The 16286-nt window shown below is 25.7% G+C and overlaps 9 protein-coding genes across 9 annotated transcripts in view, besides 13 other annotated features; 8 read left to right on the plus strand and 1 right to left on the minus strand.

Moving 5' to 3' along the window:
• Positions 1–323: 323 nt before the first annotated feature.
• Positions 324–352: a sequence feature (AT_rich).
• A 780-nt stretch (positions 353–1132) lies between these two features.
• Positions 1133–1161: a sequence feature (AT_rich).
• On the plus strand, positions 1148–3435 carry EDI_024360 (uncharacterized protein; the record flags this gene model as incomplete). The annotated part of the gene is made up of 4 exons (XM_001737598.1): positions 1148–1198; positions 1251–1899; positions 1954–3339; positions 3404–3435. The coding sequence occupies 4 exons, from the start codon at positions 1148–1150 to the stop codon at positions 3433–3435; spliced, it is 2118 nt and encodes a 705-aa protein (XP_001737650.1).
• Positions 1225–1249: a sequence feature (AT_rich).
• Positions 3436–3482: 47 nt separating the features above from the next.
• Positions 3483–3511: a sequence feature (AT_rich).
• Positions 3512–3529: 18 nt separating this feature from the next.
• Positions 3530–7219, plus strand: EDI_024370 (serine-threonine protein kinase, putative; the record flags this gene model as incomplete). Its single annotated transcript, XM_001737599.1, has 1 exon — positions 3530–7219. One exon carries the CDS (start codon positions 3530–3532, stop codon positions 7217–7219), a length of 3690 nt encoding a protein of 1229 aa, XP_001737651.1.
• Positions 7213–7268: a sequence feature (AT_rich).
• Positions 7262–8761, minus strand: EDI_024380 (uncharacterized protein; the record flags this gene model as incomplete). The annotated part of the gene is made up of 1 exon (XM_001737600.1): positions 7262–8761. The coding sequence occupies one exon, from the start codon at positions 8759–8761 to the stop codon at positions 7262–7264; it is 1500 nt and encodes a 499-aa protein (XP_001737652.1).
• Positions 8762–8921: 160 nt separating this feature from the next.
• Positions 8922–8997: a sequence feature (AT_rich).
• Positions 8998–9171: 174 nt separating this feature from the next.
• Positions 9172–9828, plus strand: EDI_024390 (uncharacterized protein; the record flags this gene model as incomplete). Its single annotated transcript, XM_001737601.1, has 1 exon — positions 9172–9828. One exon carries the CDS (start codon positions 9172–9174, stop codon positions 9826–9828), a length of 657 nt encoding a protein of 218 aa, XP_001737653.1.
• An 11-nt stretch (positions 9829–9839) lies between these two features.
• Positions 9840–9911: a sequence feature (AT_rich).
• Positions 9912–9938: 27 nt separating this feature from the next.
• Positions 9939–10603, plus strand: EDI_024400 (splicing factor, arginine/serine-rich, putative; the record flags this gene model as incomplete). The annotated part of the gene is made up of 2 exons (XM_001737602.1): positions 9939–10035; positions 10101–10603. 2 exons carry the CDS (start codon positions 9939–9941, stop codon positions 10601–10603), a joined length of 600 nt encoding a protein of 199 aa, XP_001737654.1.
• Positions 10041–10099: a sequence feature (AT_rich).
• A 154-nt stretch (positions 10604–10757) lies between the features above and the next one.
• Positions 10758–10825: a sequence feature (AT_rich).
• A 17-nt stretch (positions 10826–10842) lies between these two features.
• On the plus strand, positions 10843–11553 carry EDI_024410 (uncharacterized protein; the record flags this gene model as incomplete). Its single annotated transcript, XM_001737603.1, has 1 exon — positions 10843–11553. One exon carries the CDS (start codon positions 10843–10845, stop codon positions 11551–11553), a length of 711 nt encoding a protein of 236 aa, XP_001737655.1.
• A 72-nt stretch (positions 11554–11625) lies between these two features.
• Positions 11626–11674: a sequence feature (AT_rich).
• A 180-nt stretch (positions 11675–11854) lies between these two features.
• On the plus strand, positions 11855–13357 carry EDI_024420 (uncharacterized protein; the record flags this gene model as incomplete). The annotated part of the gene is made up of 1 exon (XM_001737604.1): positions 11855–13357. The coding sequence occupies one exon, from the start codon at positions 11855–11857 to the stop codon at positions 13355–13357; it is 1503 nt and encodes a 500-aa protein (XP_001737656.1).
• Positions 13358–13558: 201 nt separating this feature from the next.
• Positions 13559–13607: a sequence feature (AT_rich).
• A 288-nt stretch (positions 13608–13895) lies between these two features.
• Positions 13896–13952: a sequence feature (AT_rich).
• A 127-nt stretch (positions 13953–14079) lies between these two features.
• Positions 14080–15001, plus strand: EDI_024430 (uncharacterized protein; the record flags this gene model as incomplete). The annotated part of the gene is made up of 2 exons (XM_001737605.1): positions 14080–14845; positions 14901–15001. 2 exons carry the CDS (start codon positions 14080–14082, stop codon positions 14999–15001), a joined length of 867 nt encoding a protein of 288 aa, XP_001737657.1.
• Positions 15002–15060: 59 nt separating this feature from the next.
• Positions 15061–15117: a microsatellite.
• Positions 15118–15636: 519 nt separating this feature from the next.
• EDI_024440 (spliceosomal protein sap, putative) overlaps positions 15637–16286 on the plus strand; it is a gene marked incomplete at both ends in the record, with an annotated part of 3376 nt that continues 2726 nt past the window's right edge. The window contains one exon of the mRNA XM_001737606.1: positions 15637–16274. Within this exon, the coding sequence (XP_001737658.1) occupies positions 15637–16274 (638 nt within the window). The remainder of the gene's footprint in view (positions 16275–16286) is intronic.

Below are 16286 nucleotides of genomic sequence, written 5' to 3' on the forward strand. Positions count from 1 at the left end.
AATACTCTTATTAGTAAAAAAGAATTCCAACAGTCTTTGAAGAATACAAAGAAAAGTTTGTTTATTTGAATTACTAATAAAAAAGAGTAATTTCGTTAAATCCAAGTACTGTCATACAATTACATATTAATGATTAAAGTTCATAGCCATTAAAGTATCGGTACACACATAAAATAGTTCTTTTGAAATTAATTCTAGAACATTAATGTTACCAAGACTTAAGAAGAATCTCTAAAATAAAACATAAAAATTCATATGTTTTATTTGATAAAAGGGGTATTAGTAGTTTGAGGAAATGCATAAAAAGAAGAAAATAATAAGACATTATTATTAAATTATTATTTCTTTAAAAGAAAGAATGTATAAAATTAACAGAAAAATTATATACAAAAGTTATTTCACAGGAAGAAAAGCTCTTTTCAGAGAGTTGAGTAGTAATATTAAATTGAACGATATACAAAAATTAGAGTTACTGATTATTGTTATTATTTGGTCATACTTGATATTATACAACAGCTTAAAATATAGTTATCACATGATAGTTGTTCAGTTAATAAAAGGCACTAACCAAATAAGTATATAAACTTAAATAGAAATAAATGAAAGAGGATGACGTAATAACATTAAAGAAAAGAATGAGAGTTATTAATTCATTGACAAAAGGTAAAGGAGTTCTGATAAACTCAATAAAATATTACAAAAGAGAATAATTAGTTAAGGTTAATACGAAATAACAGTTTTAGTATTTAAAATTTATTTAGATTTCAAAAAGTTATTAGGAAGAAAATAGTAGAATAGAAAAATTCAGACTTGTTGCTTTAACTGGAATACTCTGGAAAAAATTGCCTTTCATGATTTTAGGTAGTAGTTTCGTTAGATTTGATAATGATTTAATAAAAAGAAGGAAATAAATAGTAAGGATCTTGAATAAAAAAAGTTAATTGTATGAAATCTTAAATTGAATTGAAGGGAAAAATTTAGTTTCTTAGAGTTTTTTTAAGTAAGAACGATGGAATAAAAATAAAGATGTGAGGAATTTTTTTGAAAAATGACAGTTAATCAATTTTGCTTGAAAATCAAAGATAAAAGAGAAAAAATTGTACAACTCACAAATTTCTTAGATTTTAATCTGTTTTTTTATTATTTAATGAAAAATAATAAGGGAGGTCATATTGGTCGAATGACTTCAATACAATTCGTTTGTTCTTTATTCTTCATTGTGTCATTTAATTTATTATTTATTTAAATAGCCAAAACTTCCATCATTAAGTCGTAGTGATAAACAAAGAAAAGTTTCATTAGAAGAGAGTAATGAATTATCAACACCTACTTTACAATCATCACACTCAGAAAAAAAAGGGAATTTAATTAAAAAATTTGGTAGTAATTTGAATCAAATGTTTAAAACACCACGAGTTAGTTTTATGGGAATGATCACACCATACGTTCCTCCTAAAAACGAAAACAATGATAGTGAAAATGAAATTAAAGAAGTTGACAGTGTTAAAGAAGAACATAAAAATGAAGAATTAGAAATAACAAATAATGAAAATGAAAAGTATATTATTGTTGGTGAAGAAATTACTAAAATTAAATTAGGAGATCGAACATTTCAAAACATCCCTTTAATTCAATTGTATATCCAAAAATATATCTTAGTTAATTTAAAGTATCAAACTATTATTCCATTCGATAAATTACCACTTAAAGAAAAACTTGAATTACTTGAAGACAATGGCTTATCTCAATATTCTTCAATTATTTCTTCAATTAATGAAAATAAATCAAGTAAATTTAATGTTAGTAAAATGGAATGGAAACTTAGAGGTATTAAAGATAAAGACATTCCTTTTATTATGGAACTTATAAACACTCAAGACATTGGTAGTAAATTGTTTAGTTTGTTAATTTATTGCTCTTTTATTTTTACATATCACTGATACTTATAATTAGAAAAAATAAATGAAGAGAATTATAAAGAATTACATATTGTTCTTATGATTATTAATGAGTTAAATAAAGGAAATTATCCAAATCTTTATGAAATTGGCTCTATTAGAATTGCACTATTATTATGGAAACATTTTTTCTTATCATTACCCAATCCAGTTATTGAAGAAGATGTTTATAATGAAATGTTAATATCTCTTGAACAAGGGAATATTAAAAAAGAAGAATTAATCCAAATGGAAGAGAATGCATTAGGTAAAAAAGGAGAAATAAAAAGAGAAATTTTTGATTATACAATCAATTTTATTAAAGAATTGGTTGATCAATGTAAAATGAATAACGAAATGCAACAAGAATGTGCAAGTTATTTTTTGAATTGTTTGTGCCAAGGGATGGTTAATAAAAAGACTGTTACATCTCTTATTTCATTATTATCATCACCATCTAATAATGAACAAATTATACAATTTGAAAGTACATGGCAATATGAAGGAGAGTTTATTGAACATTGTTATAATGATGTTTATTGTCCATTTAAATATATTACAACTCATGAAATGAAAGATGACTCCTTTAATTTTGATTCATGGGAACATGGTAAACTCTTTTTAACAAATTATAGAATAAAATTTGTTCCGGATAATTGTGAAGATTCAAGTAAAACACAAATAATTTCAACACTTGGTCAAATACCAATTAATTATATTGCAAGTTTTAGAATTGAAGAAAGAAATCAGTTATACGGATTGGTAGTGTTTTGCAGAAATTTTACTCATTTATTTTTTGGATCAAAACAACCATTTGATTCTATTGATAAAGAATTTGTTCATATTCAATATCGGTATCAACCATTTAATGAATATCAATCAAAAAATTTTGATGAAAACATTTTGAATGATATAGTTCATTTTGAGTATAAACGAATTGGTTATTCTTTTGATGAATTAGAATCAAACTCACCATCTAAGCAATATAAAATTAATGCACCTATTGTTGAAGGTATTGAATGTTCAGATACAAGTAGAGTTCCTTATGTTGCTTTCCAAACAAAAAATAAATCTAAAATTATTCAATTCTCTTTGTCTTCAAGTATCTCTCTTACTTCACCAACTCCAATTATTTTTAATTCTAGTATTTCTAATGTTGTAAAATATCTCATAACATTTCCTGATATTGCTCTTAAAGATAATGAAATGTACAAAACAATGAAAGACTTAGAAATGAGACTCTTTGATTCATACACATCTAATGCAAATGAATGTATTCAACTCTTTGATTCTACAATGGAATGTTACTCTAATCAAGTAGATACAGTATTTCAAATGGTACACAAAATATTATTATTAATTCAAACACCAGAAACGTTGTGTGTTCTTCTACCAAATAAAAGTTTTGATTGTTCAGTTAATATTGTTTGTTCATTAATTGAAATAATAACAGATTCTCATTATAGGACATTTGATGGATTTGTACATCTTTTCTTAAAAACTTTGTATGGAATAAATTCCCTTTTCTTGAAACACCTGAACGAGATTTTAACAAATATTTTATATTATATTTAGCATGTATTCTTATTTTAATGCAAACTAAACCAAACCAATTTGAATTTAATACTCATTTAATAAAATTCTTCTATTATCATTGTTATTCTAAACGATTTATTGAATTTCTTCCATTTCAAGTTTATGGATTAGCTAGTGTTTATTCTTACCTTCAAATTCATAAGAATGAATTTGTTAATACTAATTATTTAGAAGGACCAATTGAAATTCCATCTACAAAAATACATTTAAATAATCTCTTTTCATCTATAATTAATCCTTACACTTATAATTTCTTTACTTTACAGTCATTACAATCAAAATATTCTCTTGAATTCCATCATAATTTAGTATATTTTCCATTATATGATGGAATGTTAAATAATTATACATCATTAACATCACTAAATTTATCTAATAATCATTTAACTTCATTTCCACAAGAAATTAGTGTTCTTACTGGATTAATTAGTCTTAATCTTCAAAACAATCATCTTGTTGTTATAGATGAATCAATTACTTCAATTTCTAATTTAAAAAATCTTAATTTGGCTAATAATGATATTTGTCATCTTCCTATGTTACAACATTTATCACTTGATTCTCTTAATATCTCATATAATCCATTAGTACGACTTCATGCTCCATCACTTCAAACCTTTGTTATTTCAGGGTTTTCTTCAATCTTTCCAATAACAATTCCTTCAGTACAAAGAGTTATTGCTCATGATTGTTCAAGCTCTTTTTTAAACTTCATTATTAAAACATTACCAATGATTAAATTCTTATCTATTAATTCTATTACTAAACAAGAACCATTACCATCTAATATTACATCATTAACTACTCTTGAAGATTTAAGTATTACTGATTGTGGATTAGAACGACTTCATTATGGATTTCAAGGATTAACAAATTTAACATCATTAAATTTAAAAAATAACAAAATAACATATTTCCCAAAACAAATGATTTCTTTAAAAAATCTCAAAGTATTATCTTTAATAGGAAATCCATTAATATTTTATCCTCGTTCATTAGAACCATTTTGTGATGTTTCACTTCAACAATTAGAAAAAAATAAAAATAATCCTGAACACATTAACGTTGTTATTACTGGTAGTGATACAATCAGAAAAGAAATAATGTCTTCTATTGCTGTATTAAATGGTACAAATTATTCTTCAGGTAATTTAGAACATATATCATTAACTTATAATGGATCTTCTTTTGACGTAGATTTTATTTCTGTAGCTCCAGATATATTTGAAGAACAATCATATAAATATTGTTATATTGGTATGATTTTTATTTGTGGAGAACAAGAAACAGGCAAACGTATTAAAAAAATAATTGAACAATCAAATACTGACCAAAAAGTAATTGATTTAATTCAAAAGAAGAAATCAAATGGTGAAATAGAAGAGACAAATTTAAATATTGAAGAAGTAATAGAACAAGTTATAAAAAATAAACTTAAAGAAACTACTGTAGATCATTTACTTCATGAAATTAAGTCATTTGAATATAAAAATGGAATTCTTAGAATATCAGAATTATGTAATATTTTCAGATATTTTGAAATACCAAAAGAAAATGGCTCTAAAATGATTAAGTCTTTAAAAAGAAAAGGTGTATTTACTCTGGATGGTTATAGATATTGTCTAGTTGATTATTCTATAATGGACAAAATTAGAAGTATCTTGGCAACTGTTAAAACCAAAAATGGAATTGTTTCTGTTATGACCTTACAACAATCATTGTCTGTTTCTTCCTATTCTCTTCATTTTATTTTACATTTAATGCATTCTCTTCATGTTATATTGTTAGTTGATGAAGAGTTCTTTAAAAAAATGAATATCCCAATGTCGTATTTGAAATATTATTCAGACCATGTATTATCAAATGGGTGCCCTAACTCTCTTTCATCAGACCAATCTCCAATAACTAGTCCAGGACTTAACCTATCCTCTTTAGAAAAAGAAGACTCTGAAAAATCAAATTCCAGTTTAATACACCAAACTCATTCCATTGGACCAACAAGGAAACCAAGAGCTTCTTTTTCCATTGGATCAAAAAGAATGTCACTTAGGACACTTCCACTCCAAACTGAATCTTCTATATCTTCTCCACATAAAGATAATGTCTTAAATTCACCTCGTTCAGATACATCTACAGAAGATCAGCAACAATCAAATTACTTAATATTTAATACTAGTTCATTAACAGCTGGATTTACAATAGAAAATTTCTGGCCATCTAAGTACCATAAAATGGAATTAGAAATTGGTCGAGTTTATGAATTTTCATTAATGCCAAGAGAGATGTATGTAAAGTTATTAGCTTATCTATCTATTTATTACAAAATGATCGTTGTTTGGAAAAGAGGAATTATATGTTCAGAACGAGTAGACTCTGGAGATATATTTATGTATTTTGTATTTTCTCAATCCCGTCAAAAACTATCATTAAGATTAAGATATCTCATGGGAGATGATATGACATTAGAATCAATGAAATTATTTAGAGAAATAGAATATTTGTTAACCACTTTATCAAATAAATTTGATATACAATATGATGTCCATATTATGTGTAGTTGTTGTATTACAAAAGACAAACCATTCTTATTCAGCAAAGAACAAATTAAAAAATCAATTAAAAATAAGGTATTTGAGAAAATTGAGAGTGAAAATCAAGAGCATTATGTTGTTTTACCATTATTTGCTCTAGACCTCTTATTTATGTATTTAAAAGAAGTCGTTGGTCATTGTCTTTCTGTAAAAGATGTTCACCAAGAAAAGGTATTAACACGAGGAAGTTCATCAATTATATCAATTGGACATATTGGAAATGATACAAAAAAGAAGGTTGTAATAAAAGAAATAAATGTAGATATTAGTATGTGTCATATGGAAGGAATTAAGTCATCTGTTGAAGAATATTTATTAAGAGTTGGAGAATTTGTACATGAAGTTTATTCAATTCAATTTCAACCAAACGAAAATCTTGCAAGAGTTTATAATTATGTTGAATGCCCAATGATGATTATTATGGAATATTTTGAAGATGGTAATTTATTCGAATATATAGAACATTATCCATCTTTGAGTTACGAAGAAGTTAGAGATGTTGGTCTTCAAATTGCAAACGGAATTAAACAACTTCATCTTATAAAACATATTCATCGAGATTTAAAAACACCAAATATATTAGTAGAATTAGATTCAAATAAAAAAATAAAAAGATGTGCTCTTACAGATTTTGGAGAAACTATTCCAGAAGACCAAAGTGGACCATGTAATGTTGTTGAATGTCCGTATTGGCTTGCTCCAGAAGTTATTTTAAATAATCATTTCACAGAAGCTAGTGATGTATTTTCATTTGGAATGATCTTATGGGAATTATATTGTTGGAGTCATCCATTTCCAGATGTTAAAAACCTTAGTGTAGTTAGAGATATGGTTGCTTCATATACAATGCCTGAAATTCCACAAAAAGATGTTCTTTTATCCAAAATTATTCATTCATGTTGGGAACATGAAGAATATCGAAGTGATATTTTTACAGTTGTAGCACAATTAGTTGACACACAAAATTTTTCAAAATCTATGACTGGAGAATTAGGACGATTTAAATTATTAAAAACAAGAAAATCTAGTGAAGATCCAAAGAAAAAAACATTTTTTAAAAGTTCATTAAATCTTACATTTTCATCTTCTAAATAAATTGAATTATTTGTTATTTTCAAATTTTAATAATTAAAAGAATTAATAAGTAAATGGTGGAATAACAGGTTCTTCTATTTCTTCATTTTTTCTTTTTCGTTCATTGTAATCAAATTGTAATATTCTTTGTGGAGTTTCAATAGAACAACTTTCGAAAATAAAATTGTTTGAATACCAAGGCTCTATAAATCCATATTTAAAAGGTAATTCTTTATCTTCTTGATGTTGTTTATTAAAACATTGAATAATACTTCCTTCTATAACGTTTTTATTTTTATATGAAAGAAAAGAACCTTTGACAATGATGTCTATTTGAGATGGTTGTGAAGTATTATGTTCATTTGGAATAAGAGTTCCTTTAACATATTGTTTTGTTGACCATAACTCATCCCATCCCCAATGAATACTATTTAAGTCTTGAAAAAGTTTTGATTCAGTAATAATTTTAACGATTTGAAGAATATCCATTTGTTGTGGATTACGAAAGTATTCATAAAATTCTGACTGACTTGTGTTTAACCACTCTAATCCATTTGGAAGTTTTGATTTACATGAACTAATTAATATCTGATATATTAAAGGATGTATTGGTCTTCCTAAACTAAAGGAATTAGAAGAGTGATATTGAATTAAATCAGTTATTTCTGGTGGTGCGTTAAATTGATAAAACCAATCCCAATCAGGAATTCCTCTGAAAGTTGAAATACAACACCACTCTATTCCTTTCCAATACATTTGACAAATATACTCAATATCTTTTTGTGAAATAATATTATTTGAAGATTTAATATAATGTGTTGTATATGCATTTTTACTTCTTCCTCGAATTGTTATTAAATCTTTTCTTAATTTTTTTGCTACTTGATCATTTTGATAATTAATTTGGTCAATTCCATGTTCTATATTTCCAATTAATTTTCTTGTTTTTTCTACTTCTTTCTTTTTTATTTCTTCAATTTGGTGTTCAAATGTACTTGATAAAATTTTTCCTATAAGTTGTTTTGATATTGTTCCATTATAACTTATTTCTTGTGACTTAATTTCTCTTTGATATTCTAGCAATAACCTATCTAATGAAATCTCTCCTACTTGAGGAACAACGTCATTTTCAGTTATTAAAGATAATACAACTAAATCGTCGACTAAGTGAGTTAAATTATGATTTATTAAGTCAATGCTATAACTTTCTAGTAATGTTAATGCTGTTGGGATTAAATCAAACATTATTCCTACTGATGGAATGTAAATAACACTTTTTGATAAATGAAGTGAAAGAAATTGGAAAGGCATTGAATTAGATATAAAACAATGAGTAGTGTTTAATGGATAACTCATACACTCTAATTGTTTTCTAACAAAATCAAGAACTTTTTGGTTAGCCTCACCAGAAACTGATCTATCAGAAAGAATAACTTCTACTGAAGGATGTTCTTGAATAAAAGTTTTAATTAAGTTATCAAAATCAATTGAATGTGTTATTTTATGTTTCCTTGAACGAAGAAGAGCAAGAGGAACAATACCTTCAATAAAAATACATAACATTTTTGTTGGAATACAAGTTTTGAGAAAAGAATAAATATCATTAATATTAAATACATCATAAATAGATATAGATATGTAGACATAGTCAAACTGTTGTACAATGGGTTTAGTAATAGTGTAAGGACAACGAGAGGCAATTAAATTGATGAACTTACTCATGATAATAAAAATAACAAAAAATCTTATTATTTTATTATTTTATTTTTAATATTTTTTTTCTTTTTTCTAAAAAAAAAGGAAAAAAAAAAATGACAAACTACTTTTCATCGGGTTACTCTTTCATGAACGAAGAACTTTTAAAAAAAATTATTGAATTACAACACATTATCATCCAAACCCAAAATGAACTGATACAATGCAAAAACCGTGTTGACTTTGTTGAAAAGAAATACACACAAATGGAATTAAAAATGAAAAACTATTATCTATTAAAGAAAGAAGTAGAAGAATTAAAAAAAAAATTACCAACAAAATTTGAAGAAACCATTCAAACAAAACAACAATTAGTTGAAATTGAAGAAACACATGAAAAAAGTTTGTATGAAAAAAAAATGATATTGCTTTTGAATGAAATGAGAGAATGGACAGGAAGAATAAAGATGAATATTATTTTTGATAGTGATATTGATGATCAAAATGTTGTATGTTTTCAACGATCATTAATGAATAAGTCATCACTTTATATAATTCTTTTTGATGAAAAAGGAAATGTTTTTGGAGGATATAATAGAAAGTCTATTTCAAGACCTGGAAAAAGAATGGAAGATAAAAGTCATTTCATTTTTTCTTTAGAGTCTAATGAAAGAATTGACTCTCCTATTCGTTGGTTTGGAAGAGATGATAAACCTTCAACTTGTTTCTTTCTTAATAGAGAAACAAATCAAATTGGTAGATTATGTGAAATAGGTTTTCCTGATGGATTTATTTCAGTAGCTAAAACTACACTCTCTCAAAGTGGGTGTGTTAACATTTCAAATAAATATAAAGGGATTGATAATGATGATCTGAATAATACAAATAATGAAGTGTTTAAATTAATAAGAATTCTTGTTGTACAAATGGAATAAATGAACTAATCAATTAAAATTAATATTTTTTATTAATTTTATTTTATAAAAAAAAGAAAAAAATTAAAAAAATAGTAAAAAAACCCTTAAGGGTTAATCTTATTCAAAAAATGAATCGATTAGAAGTGTATGTTGGTAATTTGAGTTTAAGTACTGACAAAGATAAATTAAAAGAAGCATTTGTATCAGTTGGAGAAATAAAGAATTGTTGGTTATTTTTTATATTTAATTTACTTATTAATTTAAAAAGAATAAGAATTTAATTTATTTAGCTCGTGTTGCAACTCATAAAGATGGGGCTTCAAAAGGTTTTGGATTTGTCACTTTTAATGATGAAGAAACTGCTGAAAAAGCAGTAAATGAAATGAATGGCAAAGAAATAGATGGATCAATTGTTGTAGTCCAAATATCACGTCCACAAGATAGAAAACGAAGAGACCATTATCGTAGCAGTTACAGACATTCATATCATGGAAGAAGTTATGATAGGTCAAGAAGTCATTCTTCTAGAAGAAGGTCAAGAAGTAGGTCTAGTAGAAGAAGATATCGATCAAGAAGTAATAGAAGACATAATAGGTCAAGAAGTAGATCTAGTAGAAGAAGGTATAGTAGGTCAAGAAGTGTATCACCTTATTCAAAGTCAAGAAGAGACAAAAGTTCTAGAAGTCGCTCAGGTAGTAGCTCACCAAAAAGGAGTGAACGAAAAAGTTTTAGGGTAAATGACTCTTCCCTTCCATCAAAAAATGAAATTCCAAAAGGGTCTGATGATAAATAATTCCCATAGTTTTCAAAGATTGCCTTCCATTCCATTTTACTTTCCAAATGTTCCAACATCCATCCAATTCCATGTAAAATTACTTTTCATCTAAAAATTTATAACATAAGTAGAAAAAATCTTTGTTGTCATTCCTTTTTGACTTAATAACATCAAAAAATGAAATTATTAAAGAATTAATCAAAAAATATAGCTTTTTTATAAAAACTTTTAAAATTATAAGATCCTTTAAAAATTTAATGAAACCAAACTTAAAGAAAGATGAAGATATTCATTTAACCGTTAAAAAAAGAGAGTCCCGAGATGAAGAGGCAACATTAGCTGATGGGTATTTATACATTTTGATTAGAGAATTTGGGTTTTGTGCAAAACTCAAACAAACAAAACATGCAGAAAAAACAATTAAATTATATTGTGTTGATGAGTTATTTATTGAAAATGAAATTTGTGTTAATCAAGAAGACATCCAAAAAGAAGGTCGGAAATTACAACACAGATTTGGAGTTGATCCTATTGTTACATTAATGAATCCTAAACAAGAAAGAAGATCAAAAGAAGCAGAGGTAAGTAATGGATATCTTCAAATGTTAATTAATGTTGGATATAGTCCTGAATTTAAAGGAACACGTTCTGCAAGAAAAACTATTAAAATGTATAGAATTAAAAAAATGGAATCTCCTACCAAAGTTATTCTTGAAAAAAATGTTTTGATGGAATTTGGAAAACTTCTTGATGGGGTTGTAAAAGAACAATTTCAAAAAGGTTTGAGAACAATGGTTATTACTCCTGAAATGCTTGCTTTAAAAGAAGAGTCTTTAAATGGAATAAAATTAACAGACCTTTTATCACAACAACCCAATCAAAAGGAAAAGAATGAAAGCGATAAAGAAGGAGCTGACTCTACTACAGAAGATATTACTCAGTCATATGATTATAGTAGTATAAACTAATAAAAGAAAGAGGTAAAAAAAAAAAGATGATAGTGTAAGAGATAGTTTGTCAGATGAACATTATTGAATTTGTTTTAATTTTTTTATAACTATTTTATACTAGGATAATTAAAATTTTATACTTTGAGAAATGAAGGAAAAAGATGAAATTTATTGTAATCTATTCCTTCTCTTTTTATTTCTATTTTCATTTAATTGAAGTTCGGTTGAAAGTACTAAAATTAGAACTTTTATTGATATATTTAGAAGGGGTATCAAGTTATTTGATGTAGTGAATAGAACAACTTGATACTTTCATACCATGAGTCATAAAGAAAGAGAACATCGCGACAAAGTATTTGATTCGGTATTTAGTTCACAGATAAAATCATTACCAAAGAATAAAATTATGAATATTGGAGTTATTGTGAGAAATATAATACAATCAACTAATGTTCCTTATAAAATTAGTACAATTGATGAATGTTGTAGTATGTCCACAGTTAGTTATTATGCAATAATTAATGGTCAAAAAACAGGTGAACCAATTTGTGATCGTATTGGTTTAAAACTATTTGAAAATAGTGCTGTTTATGTTGTGGCTGATGGTTGTGGATGGGGAACAGCTTCATGTAAAGCTGCAGAAATAGCAATAGATTCAGTTTTTAGTACAATGAATTGTTTAACTAAATGTGAAAATGTAAGAGATGTTGGTGAATTAGAATTAAAAGCAGTAAAAGAGGCTAATGAAGCAATTCTTAGATCTGATTCAAGTTTATTAAATATTGGAACAACAACATTATTAATTATTGCAATAGTTCCATTAGAAACAGGAAGTTATAATGGAATATATTGTAGTATAGGTGATTGTAGTGCATATAATTATAATAGTGAATCACAAGAAGTTAATTTATTATGTGGAAAAATACTTTCGAAAATTGGAGAAACAAGAAACTGTGGGGGTAAATTAGGCAGTACTGAAAATTATATTCCAGGGGTAGTTGATGGTGTTTTAGGTAAAATTGAATTAAAAGAAAATGATATTATAATGGTAATGACTGATGGAATTCACCATAACTTAAATCCTTATTTCAGAAAAATGTTGTTTACTGGTTCTGCTGAGAAAAAAGGATGCCAGTTATTAAAAAATTTTATTGAATCGAGTGTTACATTTTCTGATATTACAGAGAACGTACTTAAAGATGTTTATGATTTAACACAACCTTCAAGAATATTTCTAAAAACTCATCCAAAAACTAAACTTCCAGAAAGCATGGCAGGAAAATTAGACCATGCTTCTTTTGGTTGTATTCGTGTTGGTAGCTGGATTAACAAATACAACTCATTAGTTAGTACTATTACCCCTCCTTTTTTTAATGATCTCGTTTCATCTCCTTGGATTCAACACACTTTCTTCCATCAAATTAAACCAAGTGAACACAATTCTCCATTTGTTTCTTCTCCTTTAGAAAGTCACTCTGCTCGAGCTAGAAGTATTTCTCCAAAAACAATATATTCTCCAACTATACCAACTGAACATTATTCTTTTTCTCCTAAAGACCCTCATTATTTTGCATTTAATAAAGCATCACCAAATAGACATTTCTCCCCTTTGTGTCACTCTTTTGGTTTACCAATGAATTGTTCACAATTATCTGATATTTCTAGAAGAAAGTCTTCTAGTTCTGAAAGTCTTTCTCCTGAATTTTTTGAAATAAATAAAGCACCGTCAAGAAGACGAAGTAAAGATTCAAAGACGTCGAGTTTCTTTGAATTTTTTACTTGTCAAAATGAAGAATTAACTGATGGTGAAGTTAGTTATTGAATTAGCCGAATGATACTATGTATGTTTATTGAATATTGAATTATATTTTTTATTTCATTTCTTTCTTAAATTGAAGATGATGTATAGATTATATTACATAAATTTATAAAACAAAATTAAGGTTTTAATTTTCATTACCAATCTCCTTAATGGTGTGTTATCTTTTATATAAAAAAAGTCTCTTTGATTTGTTCAAGTTTGTTTTAAATTAAGAAAAAAGTATAATTAAGTATAATTACTATTATTTATTCATAAAGACTTGAAATTTTAGAATATGAAATATATCTTAACAATAAAAAATAAATTCTATCGTCATTGATAAATCTTAAGAAGACAATCCATAACTGTAATAGTATGAATGTACTTTTTTTGAATCAAAAAAATATGGTAAATACAATAATAAAATATAATGTTCTTTTTCTTTATTCTTATTGTAAAGACAGTCCAATAACTTAAGTGAAGGATTATTTAGTTTGAGTTAATTAAAAACCTAGTATATTAAAAGAAATAATGAGTATTAAAGAAACTATTGATTCTCATTATTTAATACAATAAAAATATAAGTATTATACAATAGAATTAATTTCTTTTAATTCATTTTTCACATGAATAACTAACTGAATTGAAGAATAACAAGATGTGTTATAAATAAATTCTAATATTTCTTTATGTTCTTTCTATTTGAAAAAAAGAAGAACTAAAAAATTGTTGTAATATTTTGTATGAACTTTGCAAAGGCTTGTCTTCATTTAGATATCAATACTATCAAAAAGTGTTACACTGGGATGGAGCCATTATACCGAGTAATTGTATTATCAAATATATCAATTTCTTTCTTTGTAAGAATTATGTCGTTAATAACTTTATTAATTAATGAAGGAATTCTTAGCTATGATAATAACGATTCATTTGATATTACTTTTAATAGAGTTTCATGTATAGAATTAACAAACCATTTGCAAATTATATGGACATCATTTTTAATTGATTCATTAACATTAAGTTGTATCCCATCATTTATTGGAATGTACATTATTGTATTAATTATGTGGATGATATGGATTCCATTACATTTTATTAGTTCAATTAGATTTGATATATTTCCAATTACTTTAATGTCAGTTTATACAGTAACCTTTCTTTTCTTATCATTAATTGGAACATTAAGATATTTTAATAATGCACCATTTTTCCCAACACCAATCTTTGTAGAACGGAAATCATTTCTCAATCGTTCTTTTACATCATTGATATTAGTTCAATATATTTTTGGAGAAACTGTTCTTCATTTCTTACCAACAACACAAACAGCTTCTTTCTTTTATAAATTATTACATATCCTTTGTCCAATTCTCCTTCTTATATTTATTTATTTACCATTAAGAAAACATTATACAATGGGATATACTGTATTAGCAATTGTCCTTCCATTGTCTGCATCTTATTTTGCTTTAGGTCACAATTTTGGTATTCAATACTATTTCTTCTGTTTGTTAATTTTTTTTCTTAAACATAATAATGACAAATAATACTTATTTCCTAGTTGTCTTTTATTGTATTTTTTCAATTGGACAAGGGATAATGCTTTATATCCTTTATCCAACATTACCTGACAAACCAAATCTTGAAATTTTAATGGAATAACAATGTTCTTTTTGGTTATTTATCTTGGTTTAAATAACATATTTTTATTATTTTGTTATATAAAATAATGTAAAAAAAAGTTATAAAAAAAATATAATAAATAAAAAAAAATAAAAGAATAAAGAAAAGAAGTGGTGAGGAATTTTTTGAGGAGAATAGACAATGAAAGTAAAACAAAAAAAGATTAAAATGGTCATTCATCAATTGAAAATTTAGGAGGAGGAGGACATTAAAATTTCGATAATTGGGATATGGATCAATTTAATGATGTAACCACAAAAACCAAGGATTGCAAACCCAATTAAAACAGCGTAAATTGTTTTTGTATATTCTATAGAATAATTAATACCTTAATTTTCTTTTTGATGAATAAATTAATCACTCAACAAACCCTTTTTATCTGGCTTATTACATTTAGTGATAAATCTCTTACTGTCAGAAATAAATTCTTCAGTTGGTTCAAGAACGTATTGTTCAAGGGTATCCATTGCTCCTTTATTTAATTATAAGTTCTTTCTTTTTTTAAGTTTTCAAATTGTTGTTCGATTAAAATAATGTAATAAAAAACATTTAAAATGTTTCAGATTCTTGAGAAGTAAAAAGAAAAAAAAAGGAACTTTGTAATTTAATTATTAATGCAGTTTATTGATTATACATTAATTCAACCAACTGCTATAACTTCGTGTTGTAATGGAAATATTCGATCTAAAGAATCAAATGATTTTGTAGTTGTTAAAGCAGAAAGAAAAATAGAATTTATTACAGTAGACTCAAATGAGAATGATATTGTTTTAGATTTATTTGTACAATTAGATAGTTATAATACAGTTAATAATGTTCTTTGCTTAAAAAATTTATCAAATAATCAAACAGATTATATTATAATTGCTTTATGTGATGCGATTAATATTATTCAAATGGAAGGTTTTAAATTTAAATTAGTACAACGAATTGATCTTGAAAAGAAAACAGAACGATTCATTAAATCAAGGTATCTTGCTGTTGATGAAGATAATAGTTCATTTATTACAGGTGCAATTCAAGGTGGTTTTGATTATTTTAAAGAAGAAAATGGTACATTTTTAAAAGAAGAAGTGAGTATTGAAGATTGTGTTTGTTTTGGAATTGTATCAATTGGAAATAATTGTTATGCAACATTAGTTTATTTAATAAATGAAAAAAAGAAATATGTTAAAATATTTGATTGTAATAATTCACCTAAAGAAATAAAAAATATAGAAGTTAATAATGAAACTGAATCAATATTTAGTTTGTTATTATATTC

This window comes from Entamoeba dispar, genomic scaffold (assembly GCF_000209125.1).
Source record: "Entamoeba dispar SAW760 scf_1105229460711 genomic scaffold, whole genome shotgun sequence".
Lineage (NCBI taxonomy): Eukaryota > Evosea > Mastigamoebida > Endamoebidae > Entamoeba > Entamoeba dispar.